Source organism: Cygnus olor, chromosome 24 (genome assembly GCF_009769625.2).
Source record: "Cygnus olor isolate bCygOlo1 chromosome 24, bCygOlo1.pri.v2, whole genome shotgun sequence".
NCBI lineage: Eukaryota > Metazoa > Chordata > Aves > Anseriformes > Anatidae > Cygnus > Cygnus olor.
This window is the reverse complement of record NC_049192.1, coordinates 4,399,981-4,417,601: the sequence shown is the minus strand read 5'-3', so window position 1 is coordinate 4,417,601 and position 17,621 is coordinate 4,399,981. Positions and strand designations below refer to the sequence as shown.

Here is a 17,621-nt window from a genome sequence, read left to right as displayed (position 1 = left end):
GTCGGAGATGCTCCCTGCAAAGGCAGGCTGCTTGCCTTAGCTCCCACCGGGCCGTAACCCAAAGGAGCAGCTCTGCCGCCCGTGGCCCTGTGCAGTTTGGGTTTCTGAGCTTGGTTTTTGAGCTGCTGCCTTCCCCAGCGCCGCCTGCGTCTTGGGTCTGTCGTGGCGGCTCTGCTAAGCAGCTCAGCGAGAAGACGCGCTGGGCAGGGCACATCTGCGGGTTGCGGCTGGCTGGAGAGCGAGGGAGGACATTTTGCATTCTTGCTGGAGACGCACGAGGGCTCCTTGGCTGGCCGGGTGATGGACGGACAGACCAAGTGTCTACCAGAGCCGCAGAGCCCAGCTGAGGCCGCGGAGAATTGTGTTTGCAACGCATTGCTCTGCACAAAGCTCTCAGTCACAAGGAGAAGGGGACAAAAGGCTCCCTGTTCGCTCCGTCCCAGTGGGTGCAATTCCAACAGTTAAAAAGCAAATGTGAGTTGTTTGTCTCTGAATATAAAGCTTCCCCAAGCACGGCTGTGTTCTGGCCGGGAGCGAGGAGTTTGGCTGCACTAATGACTGTGCTCTCGCTTGGAGCGCTGCTCCCTGCGAATTGGAGCCAGCGCAAGCCAGGAGCTGCCCGGCCGGGGCCCTTCCCCTCGGTCCTGGGTATGGGGACGTGGGCTGAGAAGGGGACAGGCCCGTGGGGTGATAAACCCCGTTTCGGCCAGCCCCGGGCTCGTGGCAGGCAGTGAGAGCAAGGAGGAATGGGCACGGGGGCTCTGCCCGCCAGCAGCGCCGCTCTCCTGGGTGGCCGCCACCCGCGAGCGTCCTGCCAGCACCGAGTGTCCTCTCTCGGCCCTCCAGCCCCTGCTCAAGGGGTTCGTTGTCCTCGGCGAGGACGCAAACGGCAGAAGGGAGCCTCAGGCAGGGCGGGCTGGCTCCTGGAGCATCGTCACATCTGCTGATCCGGGGCATATGACCGCGAGTCAGCGCGCGGCTACCGCAGACCGGGAGCTCCCGAGTCCTTCGCTCTCTCCACGGGTGCTCGCGGCAGGGCCCGCCCGGCCGTGCCGGCACCTGGGGCAGGGAGGTGGGTGCTTGTAAAGCCTCTGCGGGGCCCCGGTGTGAGCGTGGGTCTGGAGGAGCGACTCCGAGCCCCGTGCTGCAGCCAGGCTCGGTGCACGGCCGCGTCTTGGAGCACCCGCTGCGATAACGGGGCCATTGAGGCGGTGACGGCGCACGTGGCCGGCGGACGAGCGCGCCCGATGCCGAACAAGCGCTCTCTGTGGCCGGCTGCGTGCAGCTCCCGGCGGTGCGTACTGCTTAACCCCGAATTTGGGGAGGCCAAAGGGTGCCAGGCTTCGTCCTTGCAGCGGCAGAGGGTGCTGCATCCTGGTTCAGGGGGCTCTGCTCGCTGCTGGGGCTGCCCGGGGGTGCTCTGCGCCCCCCAGAGCTGCTGCCTGGGCTGCTGGGGCAGGGCTGTGCCGGGAGAGCGGGTGGCTCTGGGCAATGGACCTGCCATCGGCCACTTTTCTTCCACCCCGCTCTCGGATCTCTGCAGGAACCCAGCTTGGTCCATGAGACCAAGCCAGAAGCGGGCGCGGGACCCCCGGCACCAAACCCCCTCCTCCGCCAGGCAGAGCTCGGCGCGGCGACGTCCCCAGATGTGCGGCACATCTGGAGGGCGTCGAAGCAGTTAAGTGAAGGGCTGATTTGTGCTATAGAAACCCGCAGTTCCTTCCTTTGATCCTGTGAATCAGCCCATTGCCTCCGCGGATAAAGCCCCATTTATCTCTTGCTCTCCCCAGGAACTTTGAACGCGCACCAGCTCGCGGCTCCGCGGCAGCAGAGAGCTCAGCTCGCCCGGCTTTCTCTTCCGCTGCGCTGCTGAAGCAGAATCAGGTGAAATCGCTATGGCAACTGGCAGATGACAGCGAGTCTTGTTGCCTTGGAAATGAGACCGAAAAAAAAAAAAAAAAAAAGCCCAAAGAGCCATCTGGAATTTTGAATTTCCACAATGTCCGACCCGTGGCTCGTGACGTGTGGGGAGCTTGAACCTGCTGCCGCCGGCTGCTCTGGGGCCCCCAGGCCCGCCCGCACCTTCTGCTTCGAGGTTTTTCTTCTTTGCTTTTGTCCCCCTGGTCCTGTTCCTTTTTCTTCCCTTTTTGCTTAAGTCTGCAGCATCCCCTCGAGCGTCTGCTGGTGGCTGTTACAGGCGGCGTGTCGCAGCGGCGAGGGGCTCGGGGCACCTCAAATCCCAGGGCTGAGCGTTGCTAGCCAGGGGATGCGCGGGGCAGCCCGGCGCTCGCAGGCAGAAATAATGCGGTGCCCCAAGGGGACAGCGAATCCAGGGAGGGGGGAAACGGAGGCACGGAGCGACGCACGCCTGGACTAACCCTGCTCTGCAGGGCAGCGGGCTGGGGACCGACCCCAGCTGCACGCACCGCTCGCAGCGTGTGCGTCCCAGGGCGGGCAGACGGTGCCACCGCACGCCCCGCGCCCCTGTGCTTGCTCTCCAGAAGCCAGCGAGCACCTCGGGGCACCCCTGGGCGTGCAGATCGGGGCGAGCCCCTGCCCTCTGCCATCCATCCCGCCCTGCTCCCAGGCTGCCGGCGTTTCCTCCGTGTTATTTTGGAACCCGCAGTGCCGGGGATGGGAGCGTCGGGCCGCTCCCGCTTCCTCCGCCGCGGGGTGAGAGCGGCTGTGGCACGGGGCAGGGCCCGCCCCGGCGGGGGGATTTTGGGCACCCCGGGGGCTGGCTCCTGGTGCGGAGGCGCGGAGCGAGGCGTGGAGGAGGGACGTGCCGAGCAGCTTGAAGCTGTCGTTAAAGAAAAAGGAGCTGCAATTTGGACGCGCAGGTGGGGTGCTTCGGGGCCGAGCGCAGCATCCATTGAAAGAAACCCGCAAATGGGCCGGAGGCCCAGACTGGATCTCTCCAGCGGGTTCACTTGGAAAGTAGTGTATGGGAGAGACCCAATTAACTGGATTTATGGCTGCTCTAGCCTGAGAAAGTCTGAATCCCTTTTAAAAGCTTGGCTTGCTGGAGCCAGACCGGGTTCAGGCTCCAGGTCTCCCAGCCCTGCCCTCATTAGGAGAAGCGATTCACAAGGCTTAGCAGCAGCCCTCGCCCCAGAAGTGCTGATTCGGCTGAAGTCCTGGCCTGTCACCGCTGCGCTGCTGCTAATTTGCTGCTCTCGCCTGCCGGCGGGGAGCCGACGGCCCCTGCGCGCGCTGCGGGGCTGCACCAGCCCGCTCTGGGAGGGGAGCGGGGCGGCGCGGTGATGGGTGCTGCCGTGGGTATGGGGACAGGCACGGTTATGGGGACGGCCCTGGTTATGGGGACAGCTGCTGTTATGGCTATGGTGTGTGGTTGTAGGGGATGGGGCTTCCTTCCCGGCTGCCTTTGGAGAGCCACGTTTTTGTGCAGAAGGATCCAGGCTGACAAGAGACGCGGGGTGGCTCTGCAAAGCGGGGTCCTGGCCTCTCTTCTTCTCTCGCAGTGTCCCAGGAGGGGACAGCGCTCACCGGCAGGCTCGGGCCATGCATCGGGCACGCTGTCCCCATCAGCAGGTGGCTCCGTGCCTCTGCATCCCCAGCAAAGAGCATCCCTGGCTCCGCCAGCCCAGGGCAGCTGCCTTTATCCAGGTTTCTGGGGACAGCACCCACACACCTCCCCTTGGCCTGCTCTGACACGGGGAGGCAGCAGGCATGCGCTCTGTCCCGATGCAGAGGGGTGGCCCGGAGGTTTTTGGGGTCCCACAGCACGCAGGGAGCTCAAGTCACACCAGACTGCGGGGCTGTGGTGGGAAGAGCTCGAGCTGGCCCAGAAAACAAGGCCGGTGGGGGATGCGAACGCCGGGGACCTGGCAGTTACCCACAGAGTCCCGTTAGCGATCCCCACCGCTCATTTGGCCCGCTGGGTGGCTGTGGGGGGAAGGAAGAATTAATTAAACCATGGGGAGAAGGGTTGCACGTTGTGACCATCCCCCTGCCCAGCCGTCCAGGAGCGTGAATCAGAGCAGCAAGAAACCTAAGATAAAGCCGTTTGCCTCCAGATGGAAAGCCTCCGCTGTCAGCGGGCCGTGCCGGGGGAACCGACGCGCACGCTGCAGGCTGGGAAGGTTTGGGTCTTGCACCGGTCTTGGGCTCTCCCCCCGGCTGCGGCGGGGTCTGGGTGCCGGAGCAGAGGGTTTGCAAGGAAAACGCAGCAAAAAAGCCTGGGCTGGAGGCCGGAGGCAGCGTGGGCAGGGGCAGGAGGGCTCGGGCAGGCTCCCCACGGCCCCGGTCCGTCCCGAAGCGCAGCTGGGAGCACGGCCCGAGGCAGCGCGCGTCCGCTCGGGGGTTTGCAGAGTCGGGGAGCCTCCGGTGCGCTGCAGACACCTCGCTGCCCCCGGAGAGCGGCTTTTGTTGCCGAGTTTATTGGCGTTGTCTTCAGCGCACTGGAAGGAATTGAGCAATGGGTAAAAACATTTTGCGGCCTGGGGAAAATTATTACAGCTCCTGTGTAATAGGGGCCCACCGGAATGACTCACGAGCGCTGCGAGGCCTTTTATAGGAAATTCCTGCTTGCCGTGTAAAACCTCGCCGGGTCACCGGGAGTCCGTTCCCGGTCTGTTCTGGAACGAGACCGCTCGGGGTGGGCCGGGGGCAAGAAAATCCACACGTGCGAGCGTCACGCCGGCACCAGCGTGCCGTGCCAGCCCGGCAAGCGCACCCCTGGTGCACGCTGCCCCTGTGTGTGGCTGGCTGCATGACTGCATCTGCTGCTGCCGTCCTCGTGCGTGCACGTCTGCACGGTCACAGGGGTGTGCGCACACACACACACACACACACACACACGCACCTTCCCGCGGCCGCACGGCTCCCGCTGCCATTTGGCCCCCACATGAGCGCGCGCACGATGCGATCGAGCGCTGGGGCAGCGCGCGCGCACCCCCCCCCCGGGTTTCCCTGCCAAGGCACATGGGGCGCACGTGTCCCACGGCCGCGGAGCTGCCTGGCCCCAGCGGGAGGTGTCGGCCACATGCTCCTTTGAAAGGAGCCGTCACGAGCCGCTGGGAGCTGATGATTTCCTCGTCCCCTGACGTACTTGGCCACGTCTGCAGCGCGAGGACGCGGCGGCGCCCCGTCGGGCGGGCGGGGAAGCCGGCAGCCCCGCGCCGGGCACGGCACGCCGGGCGGGAGGGCGGCTGGGTCGGCTGGGGGGGTGGATCCGGGCTTCCTGCCTCAGTTTCCCCTCCTGTGAATCAGCCGCACTTTGCTCGCTGACGTTGGAGGGAGCTGAGGGCGCTCAGGCGAGGGATGGAGCTGCAGCGGGGCGAGGAGAGCTGCAGCAAGCGTGGCTGCAGGCTGCAGGACACAGCGGTTGGGGACGGTGGCGGTGTCACCTCCTCGGCGCGGCGGCGTTAGGGGATGCTCAGACAGGGGCTGCAGTGGGACGGAGCCTGGAAGAGCGGCCGGGGGCTGCCAGCGGGGCTGTGCTCCAGAGCTGGGCTGGAGGAAACGGCCCTGAGCACGCGGCCCCGGCCGAGCAGGGGACACGGCGGGACACGTCACTGCCGGGGAAGCGAGCCCGGCCGAGGTGGGATGTCTGTCTGACCCGCTGCTCCGTGAGCCGGCAGCTGGAAACATCTGGCTGCAGCAGGCTTGCTAAATCGATGAGGGGAGGAATCCAGCGCGCTCGCGCCGTTCCCACACTCCAGCCTCTCCCGGCGGCTCCGGTTTCGGCTCGGCTCCGGCACGCAGCGGCTCGGCCAGCCCCGGTCACCTGGGAAAGGGACCCCGCTGCCAGGTGGTGCCACGGCGGGGACAGGCTGCGGCACCTCAGTGCCGGCGGGGGTGTGTGCAGAGGTGGGGGAGCAGCTCCCGGAGTTTGGCCCTCTCCCAGGTGAAAGCTGCAGCTTTTCCCGCAGCATCTCCAGAGGTTGGAGCGACCTGGATGGCCGGCCAAAAATTCGGGCCAGGGGAGCGAACTGTGCCGGGGGGGGCAGTGGCCGGAGCCAGCGGGGATCAGGCTGGGAGAAGCTGGGGAGCCGGGTCCGTGCCAGCACCCCGAAACTGGGACCCCGCGGCCTCGCAGCGCGGCTGGGGACGCAGCGGGTGCTCGCGCGGCCGCTCCTCGGGAGGCAGCGCCAGCCCCACGCTGGCTTGGGGCCAGTGGGAACGGCCGCGGGTGGCCGCGGGGGAGGCGGCCGAGCGTTTTCGAGAGGGAGCCGCCGCTGAGCTGGCAGGGGTGGGAGCCCCAAGGGACCGAGGTGGCTCCTGCGTCCCGGCCTGGCCAGCCCCTGGGGACGCAGCGCTGCCAGCGGCGGGGGCAGCAGACGGAAAGCTGGGGCTGCCGCTCCTGTCCGCTGCTGCGGTGCTGAGCTCGGGGCCGTGGTGGAAGGAAACCGGACTCCGTCATCTTCCATTGCCGTACGGATCGCACGTTTGGCACTGGCGGCCATGGCCCCCTGGTTTCTGCCCTGCCTCCTCTGTGCCCTGTGCACAGAACCCAGCCCCGCACCCCTGCGCCCTCGCTGCCCGCACGTCCCCATCCCCGTCCCCGCTCTCCCATGAGGTGTGTGTGCGGTGCTGGGTGCCCCCGCGTACCCGGCCCCGGCCAGGAGCTCTGCCGGTGCTCACCCTTCGGTGCCGCAGGCTTTAACCTGCTTCATTTAACCTGTCTCATCGGGGCTGCTGCCGCTCGTCACCACCTTCCACACGAAGCTCAGCGATGCTTCGCAGCGGGGCGGGGGCGCAGCCCGGCATGGGGCAGCGCTGCCGAGCCCCTGGGCGCTGCCTGCGGTGCCCGGGGAGGTGGCTGGCGTGTGACAGGGACAAGGGGACACGGGCTCTGCTCGCGTGCTGGACGCGCGGCCTTGGTGCCGTGGGGAGCTTGCCGGGGGGGTGTGCTGGGGGTGTCCCCCCGCTCCCTGCAGCTCTCACGGTGCCGTGGCAAATCCCGAAGCGCTGGGTGCCACGGCGTGTTAGGAGGAGCCGCCTCCAGCGTCCCTCGCGCCCGCTGCCCTTTAAGCTGTCGCTGCGGTTCAATGGCAAGCCGTGGCCACGGCTGAAAGGCTTGAAATCGGGGATCAAAGCCGCGCTGGCACGGCTGTTACCCGACGGGGACGCACGTGAGCGGGCTGGGGACCCGGGGAGGCTGGAGCCGTGCCCCGAGCCCAGCAGCGCTGCCAGGGCTGCACCAGCTGCCATGGAAGGGGCGCAGTGCCCCCCCCCCCCCCCCAAATCCGTGTGCATGCACACGGGTGTGTGTATTCATGTGCATGGGGGCTCTAGGTGTGTGTGCACACTTGTGGGCATGGGAGCACACCTGCAGGTCCGTTAGCGGGTGTGCGCACGTGTGAACGTGCTCCCAGCGTGGTGTTTTTGGAGCAGAAGTCCCCGTCCCAGCAGGGTCCTGGCCCTGCTGCCCGGGGGTGCCGGGGCTGCTCAGGCCTCGGTGTCCCTGCTTCTGGTCCCTCTGCCCTGCTCCTGGCCACAGCACCCAGGGCGGTGGCGTTTAGTGGATGTGCGGTGACACCGACACCTGGGTCCAGCACGGGAGCCCTGCCCTGTCCCCTCCTGGCGGCAGAGTGGGACCTGGGGAGGGCCTTGGTTGGGAAAGCCACGCTCAGAGGTGTTCCGTCCCTTTAAAGCCACCTCCTTGTCCCTCCGCAGACCCCGAGTCCCAGAGGAAGAGGACGGTGCAGAATGTGCTGGACCTTCGGCAGAACCTGGAGGAGACCATGTCCAGCCTGCGGGGCTCCCAGGTGTCTCACAGGTGAGGCCCCAGCACCCCGCGTCCCCCTCCCCACAACCAGCACCTTCCCTTGGGGGTCCCGGGTGGGAGAGGGCGCTGGCTGTGCCCCATGGCCTGGGCACCTGGCTCCGGCAGCGCCCCGGGGCTGACGTGGCTCATGGGTGCTGGGACGGCGGGGATGGGACAGGGGCAGCGGGTGGCACCGAGGGGAAGCCGATCGCCCCCGGCCCCAAAGCAGGAGGTGAGGGCTGGTCCCGATGCTCGGCTGTCCCCGTGAGGACGAGAAGAAGGGAGAGTATCTCCTGTGCCTGCCCCTACCTGTGACTCGGTTTCCCTGCTGTATGTAGAGGTGAGGATAGAGCTGGCCAAGCACCTGGGCAGCACGCGGGGAGGTGCCAGGAACCCTCCCGTGTCCAGGCTGCCGCCCAGGCTGGGGTGACAGCACCCCGAGGGTGCAGCTTGGGGATGGAGGAGCTGTGGGCAGGGACACCGCTGGGCTGGCGAAACGGAGCCGGGTTCCTGCCTGCGTTCGTGTCTCCGACCCGTGTCTGGGGCCATCGGTGTCCCCCCGGGGTCCCTGCAGGATTGCTGCTTTGCTCTGGATGCGCTCAGGTTCTGCCCAGCAGCTCCAGCCCCGTGCCTGGCAGTGGGTGGGGGGGTGGCGGGCATCTCCCCAGGGCACCCTCCCAGCCCCGGCCCCTCAGTTACAAGCCTGGGCTCCGCAGGGAGACTGCGCCGGGTGTCGGCGAGGCCGGGAAGCGAGGAGCTGTGTGTCCTTCCCTGGGTGTTTGTTGCCACCTCGTGGCCTCGCTGGATGCTTGATTTTGTGTTGGAAGGGGCGAGAACGTGCTGGACCTTCTAGGGGCTTCCTGACCCCCCTCACCTACCACTGGCAATTACAGAGCTCCCCTGCGTCCCCCCCCCAGCCAGCTTTGTCCAGGCTGAAGAAGCCCGCTCTATTCAGCTCTTCGTCACCCAGAAGCTTGCCAAGACCTTCATCATCCTCACCGCACTTTCCAGATCTCTGAGCTGGAGGGAGCAGAGCGCTCGGGCACTGGGATTTGCATGGGGGCCGTGGCAATATTCCCTGAGCCGGCGATTTCCTGGAATTATCCATTACAGCTCTGCAATCTCTTCGCTCGGTGTAAGAGCCCGCTTGCAGCCCGGCACTGCTCGCGCCGAGTCAGGGCTGCTTTGCATTTGCTTTGCATTCATCTGTGTCAAATTTCATCCGCTGCTTCCTCGGCGCGCTGCTCAGCTCAGCGGCTCCTTAGCAAATCCTCTGTCAGCCCCTGTCTTAGGGAAATAGGGCAAAGGATATTAAGGGCGATTAAATGAGTATTGCTGGTGGGTTTTGTCTCTTCGCTGTCACCTCCTTTCCTTGATGATTTGTGCGTGCATCCCACGGCTGAGGCCTCAGCCCCATCCCTGCCACGGAGAAAACTGACCACTGATAACTGGTGGGAGCAGCCCGGGGAAGCCTGCCCCTGCTTTCTGTCCCGTAAGGAGCTCTTACACCCGTGAGGGCTTTGCCTCTTAGCCCGTGGCAGCTGAGTTTATTTGGAAGCTACATTTGGTGGGAGAGCTCACTGACCTGCGGCAGCCCGTACCTGCGTGCTGCAGGCATCCCTCCAGCAGCCCCACCACGCCGACGGGCTGCGCTTCCCAAAGCCGGGCCAGCTCTTCCCCGGCTTTTCACCACCACACAGACCCACTAATTCTGCTCTCGGGAACAAATTCCACAAGTGTGCCCAATACAGATGCTGCCTGTGGTCCTCTGGGTGCGCCCCGGGTCTCCTCAAAACCGGAGCCGCTTCGGGCTCTGTGGTGCTGGGCGGATGTGGCCGCGGTGCGAGGTCCACCGCGTCCCTCCAGGAGCACCAGAGGCAGGTTCTCTGGGGACTGGGGCCGTGGCGTGGGGACCCCTTCAGCTCCCCACGGCCAGCACAGATGTAAAAGTGCCCTCATCTGTCGCAGCTTTCTTCCTGGGGCACTCTGGCAGCTGGGTGTCCTCCTGGTGCACGCTCTCTGCCTGCTCCCACGTGCCTGGGAAGGGTTTGCCGCTCCATTTTATTCCTTCCACAAATATTCCTGCCATTTCTCCTCTTCTCCTCGCTGGGTTCTTTCATCCAGCGAAGCCTTGACCCTTTCCTGTCCCCGTGCTAGGACGCAGCTTTGTTCCTGGAAGACGTCACCGTGCTTCTGACAGCCCTTGCGCCCGGCCGCGGGGCCGCAGGAGCTTCCTCGGGGCTTTCTGCGCCCTGCTCGGAGACGTGGTTTGCATCTGCTGCGAGCTGCCGGCAGAACATCTTTAAATAGCCTTTGTGCTTCCCACAAAAACTGCACCCTTTTAGCAGCCCCTTTCAGTTCCGCTGTAACGAACTGCCTAGTTTTTATGCAGTTCCCTCTTTTAAATTCCGTCCTGCAGCCGGGCTTTGGCTTTCGGTGCTCCTGCCGGGGCGTTCAATCCAAACGCGGCGTGGTCGCGGCTCGGGAATAGCTCCCTGAGAGCAGCGTGCGGAGCCAAGTCGAGGGCTGTGGGTTCCCGAGGAGCTGCTCCAAGAAGTAATCATTTTCGGTGTCTAAATTTAGCCTCAGCATCACTCCCTGACATGCCGTTTGCCCGAAATACACCCCGAGGGGTGCGGGGAGTAGCTGAGCTCCCCGTCACCGCTGCGCTCGCGGCTCTGGGCTGGCTGCAGAGAGGCACGGGCAGCGCAGCTGGGCTTTCCCTGACAGCTCCCTGTTAATGGGGTTCTGCAGGACCCTCGGGGGGCTGGCGTGGGGCTGGGCTGGTCCCTGGTGCCACGCAGAGGTGCTGCCCCTCTCGTGTTTGCTGCCAGCCCCTGCTCCGGGGCGATGGAGGTGCAGAGGTGGGTGGGATGCAGCGATGGAGCCTCTGGGTCGCTCCCGTCCCTCTGGACCGTTTGCTTGGGGGATCCTGAGGCTCGGTGCTGGCAGAGACCCCACACGTCTCAAAACGGGAAATCCCGGAGGCAGGGGTCTGCCAGAGCCTAACCCTAACCCCGACCCCGACCCTAACCCAGGCTCCCCATCCTCACAGCTCCCTGGAGATGACGTGCTACGACAGCGACGAAGCCAACCCCCGCAGCGTGTCCAGCCTGTCGAACCGCTCCTCGCCGCTCTCCTGGCGCTACGGGCAGTCGAGCCCCCGCCTGCAGGCCGGGGACGCGCCGTCGGTGGGGGGCAGCTGCCGCTCCGAGGGCACCCCCAGCTGGTACATGCACGGCGAGCGGGCGCACTACTCGCACACCATGCCCATGCGCAGCCCCAGCAAGCTGAGCCACATCTCCCGCCTGGAGCTGGTCGAGGCGCTGGACACCGACGACGTGGAGCTGAAGTCGGGCTACATGAGCGACAGCGATTTGATGGGGAAGACCCTGACGGAGGACGACGACATCACCACGGGGTAAGTGCCCGGGCTGGGCTCTTCTGGAGGTTTTGCCACCTCCCTTTTGGCTCGGGGTGGAGGAGCACGGAGATCGCCGCTCCCTGCCAGGCTGCATCGCGTCCCCGCATCCAGGAGGTGCTTTCCCTCCATCAAGGGTGCGTGGCCCTTGCAGCGCTGGTGCTGGGGAGCCAAACGGCGCTGGGCTGCCCCGGGCTGCTTGGGGCCAGCGAGCCCCCAGCCTGGGATGTGCTGCTCTCCTGGTGTACGGGAAGCGTCCGGCTTGCCTGGGTGTTCCCAGAGCAGGGGGCTGAGAAAAGCAGGTGGTGAGGGGCTGCCGGCCAATGCTGCTGCCTTCAGAAGGGTTCTCCCAGTTTACACCAGCGGATCTGAGCTGCTGTCCCTGTCCTGTGCCCAGCTGGGAGTGCCGGTGGCACGTGGTGCTACAGGTAGGACAGGCTGGCTCGGGTCTCAGCGCCCCAGCATGAGCAGGGCACCGAGATGTCATTGTCAAGGGGTGTCATTGGGGCCGGGAGCACCGTGGAGCGGGGTCCCCTTGCTCTGAGCCCCCCGTAGTCCTGCGTCCCTCCACCCGCAGGGCCAGGGGCATCTCCTGCCGCCGGGTGCAGCCCAGCACGCCCAGGGCTTGCATTTTCTTTCCAGGCGCGTCCCGCTCCCGCTGAGCTGTCGAGGTGCCCCTGGCGCTGGCTGGGGTCCAGGGCTTCAGCATATTGGAGGTTTCCTGTTTCAGCGCATGAGAAAATAAATAACGCCAGCGTTTGAGTTGTCCCAGAGCAGGAGGAGGTATTTGGCCTCCTGACAGTGCTGCTCCAGCCCTCGTGGGGTGTCCGTAGTCACGTCAGCTCCTAGCGGAACCGAGCGCAGCCCGCGGCTTCACCCCCGTCCTGGGGCTGGGGCAGCGCTGCCCAGACGTGGCTCGGAGGCGTGTGACAGCGGTGAGCGGGGGGCCGGGGGGGGGGTCACCCTGGCTGTGCCGCGGGGACCGTGGGCTTGGGGGTGTCAGAGCCCTCCTCGGGGGGCTCGTGGGGCTGCCCCGTGCTTGTGAGCGCCGGTGCCCGGTGCTGGCTGAGCGCGGTCCCCCCCGTGTGCCCCGTCACCTGGCAGGCAGAGGTGGCGTGTCACCGGCTGGGGGACCCGCTGGGCTGACGGGTGGCTTTGCAGTGCCTGGTGTAGCTGGGGCCGAAGCGGGGCTTCGCTGCGGGTCTGGCTGTGGGGTGAAGGGCTCCACCGCTCCCCTTCACCCTCCGTGCTCGTCCTGGAGCTGTGTGCGCAACCTTGGGGTGTCCTTGGGGGTAACCTGGGGGTGTCCTTGGGGTAACCTTAGGGTGTCCTCGGCCGGGGCAGGTGACCGCATCACGGTCCCCATCCCTGCGTGGGGCCCTGAGCGGGATGCTCTGAGCGTGCCCCGAAGGGAATCCTCTGCAGGGTGCAGGGGCAGGCTGGGTGCCCCGTGCTGCGTGCCCCTCTCCGGGGAGGGGTGCAGGAGGGCGGCCAGCCCCTCTGGGGCAGCCCCGGACCCCTTTACCCGCAGGGACGTCCACTGGGGATCAGTCACAGTACGGGGATGTCGCTGGCATCCGGGGCTGTGCGGTGACCGAGTCACAGCCCTTCAGTGCCCTTTCCCCCGTGGCCCCACGGCAGGGCTCGGGGGTCCTCTGGAGCAGGGCAGTGAGGCAGAACATGGGCTCTGTCCCCGGGGGACGTCCCTGGCCGGGTGCTGGGGGGCGCCGGGTGCTGGGGGGCGCCGGGTGCTGCTGCAGCAGGTGCTGATGCTGTTGGAGCAGGGGCCTGGCCCGCTTCGGTGCGGGAAAGGCTGTGGATGTCATCTACCTGGATTTCAGTAGTGTTTTAAGTTTTCCACAGCATTCTTGGGTTTCAGTGCAGCATTTGACACTGTTTTGCCCAGTATTCTCCTGGAGAAACGAGCTGCGGGCTGTGAAGGGGCTGGGAAACAAGAGCTGTGAGGAGCAGCTGAGGGACTGGGGGTGTTCAGGCTGGAGAGGAGGAGGCTGAGGGCAGACCCCACCTGAAAGGAGGCTGCAGAGAGGGGTCCGGTCTCTGTTCTCGGGTCACACGAGGCAATGGCCTCAGGTGCACCAGGGCAGGATTAGCTTGGACGTCGGGAAGAATTTCCTCACGCAGAGGGGGGTCAGGTATCGGAACCGGCTGCCAGGGAGGTGGGGGAGTCCTGGAGGTATTTCAGAGACGTGGACGTGGCACCGAGGGACACGGGTTAGTGACGGGACTCGGTAGGTCAGGTTGGTGGTGGGACTTGGTGATCCCGAAGGACTTCTCCACCCTAAATGATTCTGTGATTCCTCCTCCCTGGCTGGCAGGGTGAGGGGCAGCCTTGCCGGCAGGGCGCAGTCCCCGAGCGAGGCGCAGCCCTCACCCAGCCTCCTCACAGCCCTCACCCAGCCTCTTCGGCTGCCTGACCTAGAAACCCAGCGCTGCCCCGGGCCGCGTCTCCCCGTGCCGCTAATGCACGGGGCAGGATCCGCGCGCTGCAGATGGGGCCAGCAGCCCCCGGGCCCGGGCTGCCGGGGCAGCTCCTCCACGCACGGCGCCGGCGCGCACCGAGCCTCGTGGCGCAGTAGGTCAGAGCCCGCTCGGGGGACGCCGTGTCACATCCCCCGGGACGGGGACGCGGTGACACAGCCCCTCGGAGACGCGGCGCTGCGGCTGGCGGGGGGAGAGCGGCACGAGGTAGGGGAGCTGTGGCCGGGGCGGGCGGTGTGGGGACCCGGCAGGGTGGTGGTGGGGAGAGCCCCGGGGGAACCCCGCCGGTGCCGGAGCTGCAGGGGAAGGTGGCAAAGGGGAAGCGCGATGGCAGCAGGGTGAGGAGGTGTTTGTGCCGCTGCGGGCACCGTGCGGGCCACGGGCCTGAGCGTGCGGCGGGCACAGCGGGTTAAAAGCAGCGTTTGGTGCGCTGGTGCCGCTCTCCTGCCCTGTCCTGCCGGTCCTTGGGGCCTGGGCAAGGCGCAGGCAGGGGCAGCACAAACCGCCGGGCCGTGTCCCCGGCACAGGTAGACACAAAGCTCCCTCCCACGGCCGGTTCTCGTCCGCAGGCGGCATCGCCCAGCGCGCCTGGTGGCTGCCTCCTGCCCGATGTGAGACCCTGGGTGGGTGCCACGCCGAAGGTGATGCTTTTATTTTCCCCACCCCCAGCCGGGCTGGGGACATTTCCTGGGCTCTGGAGCCCCCCGGGGCGCCGCAGCTTGGTGGCGGTCGTGTGATTTTGGGGGCGGTGACGCAGCGGCGCTGGGCACGTTCGTGTGCGGACCTGCGTGTGAATCAGGCGGAAGCGGAGGAGGCACGGATCGCTCAGGCGGGGTTTTTCAAGGCGGGTTTTGCCTGGTTTCATCCTGCCTGCATCCAAGCGGCGTGGCCCCAAGCACCAGCGCTGCAGCTCTGTGGCGTGGCTGCGTGGTTGCACTGCTGCTCCCCGGCGGCACGCGTGCTCGGCGACCTGGTCTGAGCACCTCCGGCAGCTCCTGGCACGGCAGGAGCAAAAATGCCAGGGCTTCGAGGCGGTGGGGCTCTGACTCAGGCTCCCTCCCGTGCAGGACGGGGCCGTGCTCCATGTCAGCTCTGCCCCGCTCCGAGCCGCCCCGTCACGTCTCCGGGGCTGGAGAGCGCCCCGCATGACGTAGTGCTTTCCGCTGCCCTCCTTTTGCCAGATCCTTCGTCATCCAGCCCGTTCCCAACCGCTTCCCCACAACGCTGGCACAGCAAAAAGGCAGAGCCCTGGGATGCTCCAGAAGTCCCCGGGGGACTCCGCCACACCACGGAGCCGTACCTGCTGGGCCCTGTGCCTGCTGCCGAGGGCTCAGCGGGGTACGGGCGTCCCCCTGAGGCGCTGGGAGTGGGGCTGAAGGGACCTGCTGTGTGGCTCTGGCCGTGCCTCAGTTTCCCTTATTCCCCCCTGGGTGTACCCGGCTCCTGGCGTAGGGCTGTGCTCGGTGGGGTTCGACGGTGCGGAAGCACATTTCTGGCACTGGGCACCCAAAAGCTTGGTGGCTTCAGTGCTGCGTGCACGGCCCCGGGGAAGCGCTGGTGGGACAGCTGTGATCGGGGGGAGTCCTTTTGGCCCTCGTTTATTGTGGGGGCGGGGAGGTGGCACTGTGCATCCTGCTGCCGTGGTGCGAGCATCCCCTCCCTGCGAGCTGGGTACTGCTGCGGGCACGGAAGGGAGCTGTGGCAGCAACCCTGGGCGCCGGGGCCGCGGGGCGGCGCGTGGCTCGGGGCGGGGGGCTCGGCACACGCGGGCAGCTCCTGGCACAGCTCCGGGCACCGTCGCGTGCCGCCGTGATGCCGCCGCTCGGCAGCCGGGTGCCGCAGGGGCCGGGGCTGCTCACGGCATCCCTGGGGACGGCTGCGCCCGCGCTGACACCGCCGCGCTCCAGCAGGCTCTGCCCGCGCTGGCCGGGCTCCGGCTTCCTCGCAGCTACTTGAGCGCGGCGCAGCCCGGGGGCTGGAGCAGATGTTTGGCTCGGCTCCCCGCGAGCGGTGGGGGAGCGGCCGCCCTCCTCCCCTGCTCCGAGCGGGCTTGGCGTGGGCGCTCTTCTCCCTTCCCTCAAACGCCTGCGCTCGGCACAAGCTCCAGCTTGACCCCTCGCCGCCGTCCCGGCGAGCCCCGTGAAGTCATCGCTCGGCGGGGACATCCCGCGGGGCACGGCCGTGGCCCCGCACGTGGCCCTGCGTGTGTTCGGGGCCCGGACGGGGAGGCGCGGGCCGCGGGGGAGCAGCAGGGAAGTGGTGTCGGATAAATATTGGCCGCGCCGCGTGCCGGGGCTCCGCGGGGTTCCTGCCTCCAGCCGGGATGGGGGCGAGCCGGGGACAGGCCCAGAAAAGGGCCCCAGCCCCCTGCTGGGCACTGCCACCATCGAAGCGTGCTCCCCTGTGCCGCACTGGGGGTTCCGTGTTCGAGTTTCCTCCTCATTTGGGGTTTGCTCGAGGCGCCCGGTGCAGACCCCCAGGCTCTGGGGCTCCCCGGGAGCAGCCACCTCGGGTGCGCTTTGGGAATGGGCTCCTGGGACCAGCGGTGTCAGGGGACGCCGGGGACGCCGGGGATAACCCAGGGCTGGCGGATGTCCCTGCAGTGGAGCAGGGAGGCTGGGGGGCTTCCAGCCCCGTCCCCAGCAGGCTGTCACCCCAGGAACGGGGCCGGGCACGGCTGGGGCACTTGCTGCGCCGTGCGCTGCCCTGGTTCAAGCCCCGAAGAGCAGAGGGTGAGGAGGGGCTCTCAGGCCTGCCCTGGCTTTCTTGCTGCCCCGCATTGGGGTGTGCAGGGAGTATATGGGGCACACGGTGTGTGCGGTGGCGCCGCCAGATCCTCCCCGCACGGGGGACACCGGGGACCAGGGACGGGATCTGTTGCAGACCGGGAAGGCGAGCGCTGCCTTTGCCCCTTGGCTTTGCCGCTCGCCACGTGCCGCCTTGCCCCGTGCGAGGAGCCCGGCCCCTGCAGGCAGAGGTGTCCGAGGCCGTGGGCTTGTCCAGACGAGAGGAAAAACAGGAGTTTCGCAAGCAGGCTGAGTCACGCCAGCTCCCCCACCCCGGTGCTGCGCGGGGACTCTCCGACCTCCGCACGAGGCCGCCGTGACGCCCCGGGCCCTGAGCAAGGCTTCGAGTCTCCCCGCTCCCCAAGCAGCTGGAGATCCCCGTGTAGGGACGCGCTGCCTCCGGGGCTCCTGGTGCTTCGGGGGTGGTAAAGGGGTGGCCCAGTTCCCCGCTGTGTCCCCTGCACCCAAAAGGGCACCCTTCATCGAAGCCGTGCTCCCAGGAAAGCGCCCAGAGCTGCTGGGCAGTAACGAGGGCCCCCTTACACCCCCCCCCCCACCAGTGAGTTAAGAAGCTAATTGTTTTTTCTGCCCCATTAAGTGAATGAGAAGCGAAGAGCCCAGGCTGCCCCTGCTTTTCCCAACGGTCCCGCTGGGAGCGGGGAGCACAGGGGCGAGGCTCTGATGGGAGAGAGCGGTGGCCGTCCTCAGACCCCCCTTGGTGCCAGCGACCCATGGATGTAGGGCACGGAGACCCCACAGAGCCCTGGCCCTACAGAAACGGGGAGGGGCTGTGCGTGCCCCATGCCTCCCCCACTGCGACAACCGCGGCAGAGCAAGGGAGAAGGGCCGGGACGGAGCGAGAGGGGCTCGATGTCCTCGTCTGGGGACAACTGGGGCAGGTGGCGGGCGAAACCTGGTGGCTGGGGACAACGCAGGGTGCGCCACGCTGCATCCCCTCTGTCCTTCCAGGGTCACCCTGCTCCTGGTGGCTTCCCTGGCTCACACACAAGGCTGGTGGCAGCGGGGCCAGCTGGCACGCGGACGGGTGTCAGTGCGGTGACAGGAGCGAGATGGGTGAGGGGCAGGACCTGTGTCCATGCCTGGCCGTGTGGTTCTGGGGGCACCGCAGGCAGCACCACGCTGCCGTGGCCGTGGTGCTCTCGCTCAGGGACGCACCGCATGG

The 17,621-nt window shown here is 67.0% G+C and overlaps 1 protein-coding gene across 14 annotated transcripts in view; it reads left to right on the top strand.

Annotated features, from left to right (window-relative positions):
• The window catches only part of NAV1 (neuron navigator 1), a 67,023-nt gene that overhangs the window by 29,050 nt on the left and 20,352 nt on the right, over positions 1-17,621 (top strand). For all 14 annotated transcript variants that reach the window (XM_040535498.1, XM_040535493.1, XM_040535492.1 and 11 more), the window contains 2 exons: positions 7,642-7,744; positions 10,788-11,153. In XM_040535498.1, the coding sequence (XP_040391432.1) occupies positions 7,642-7,744; positions 10,788-11,153 (469 nt within the window). The remainder of the gene's footprint in view (positions 1-7,641; positions 7,745-10,787; positions 11,154-17,621) is intronic.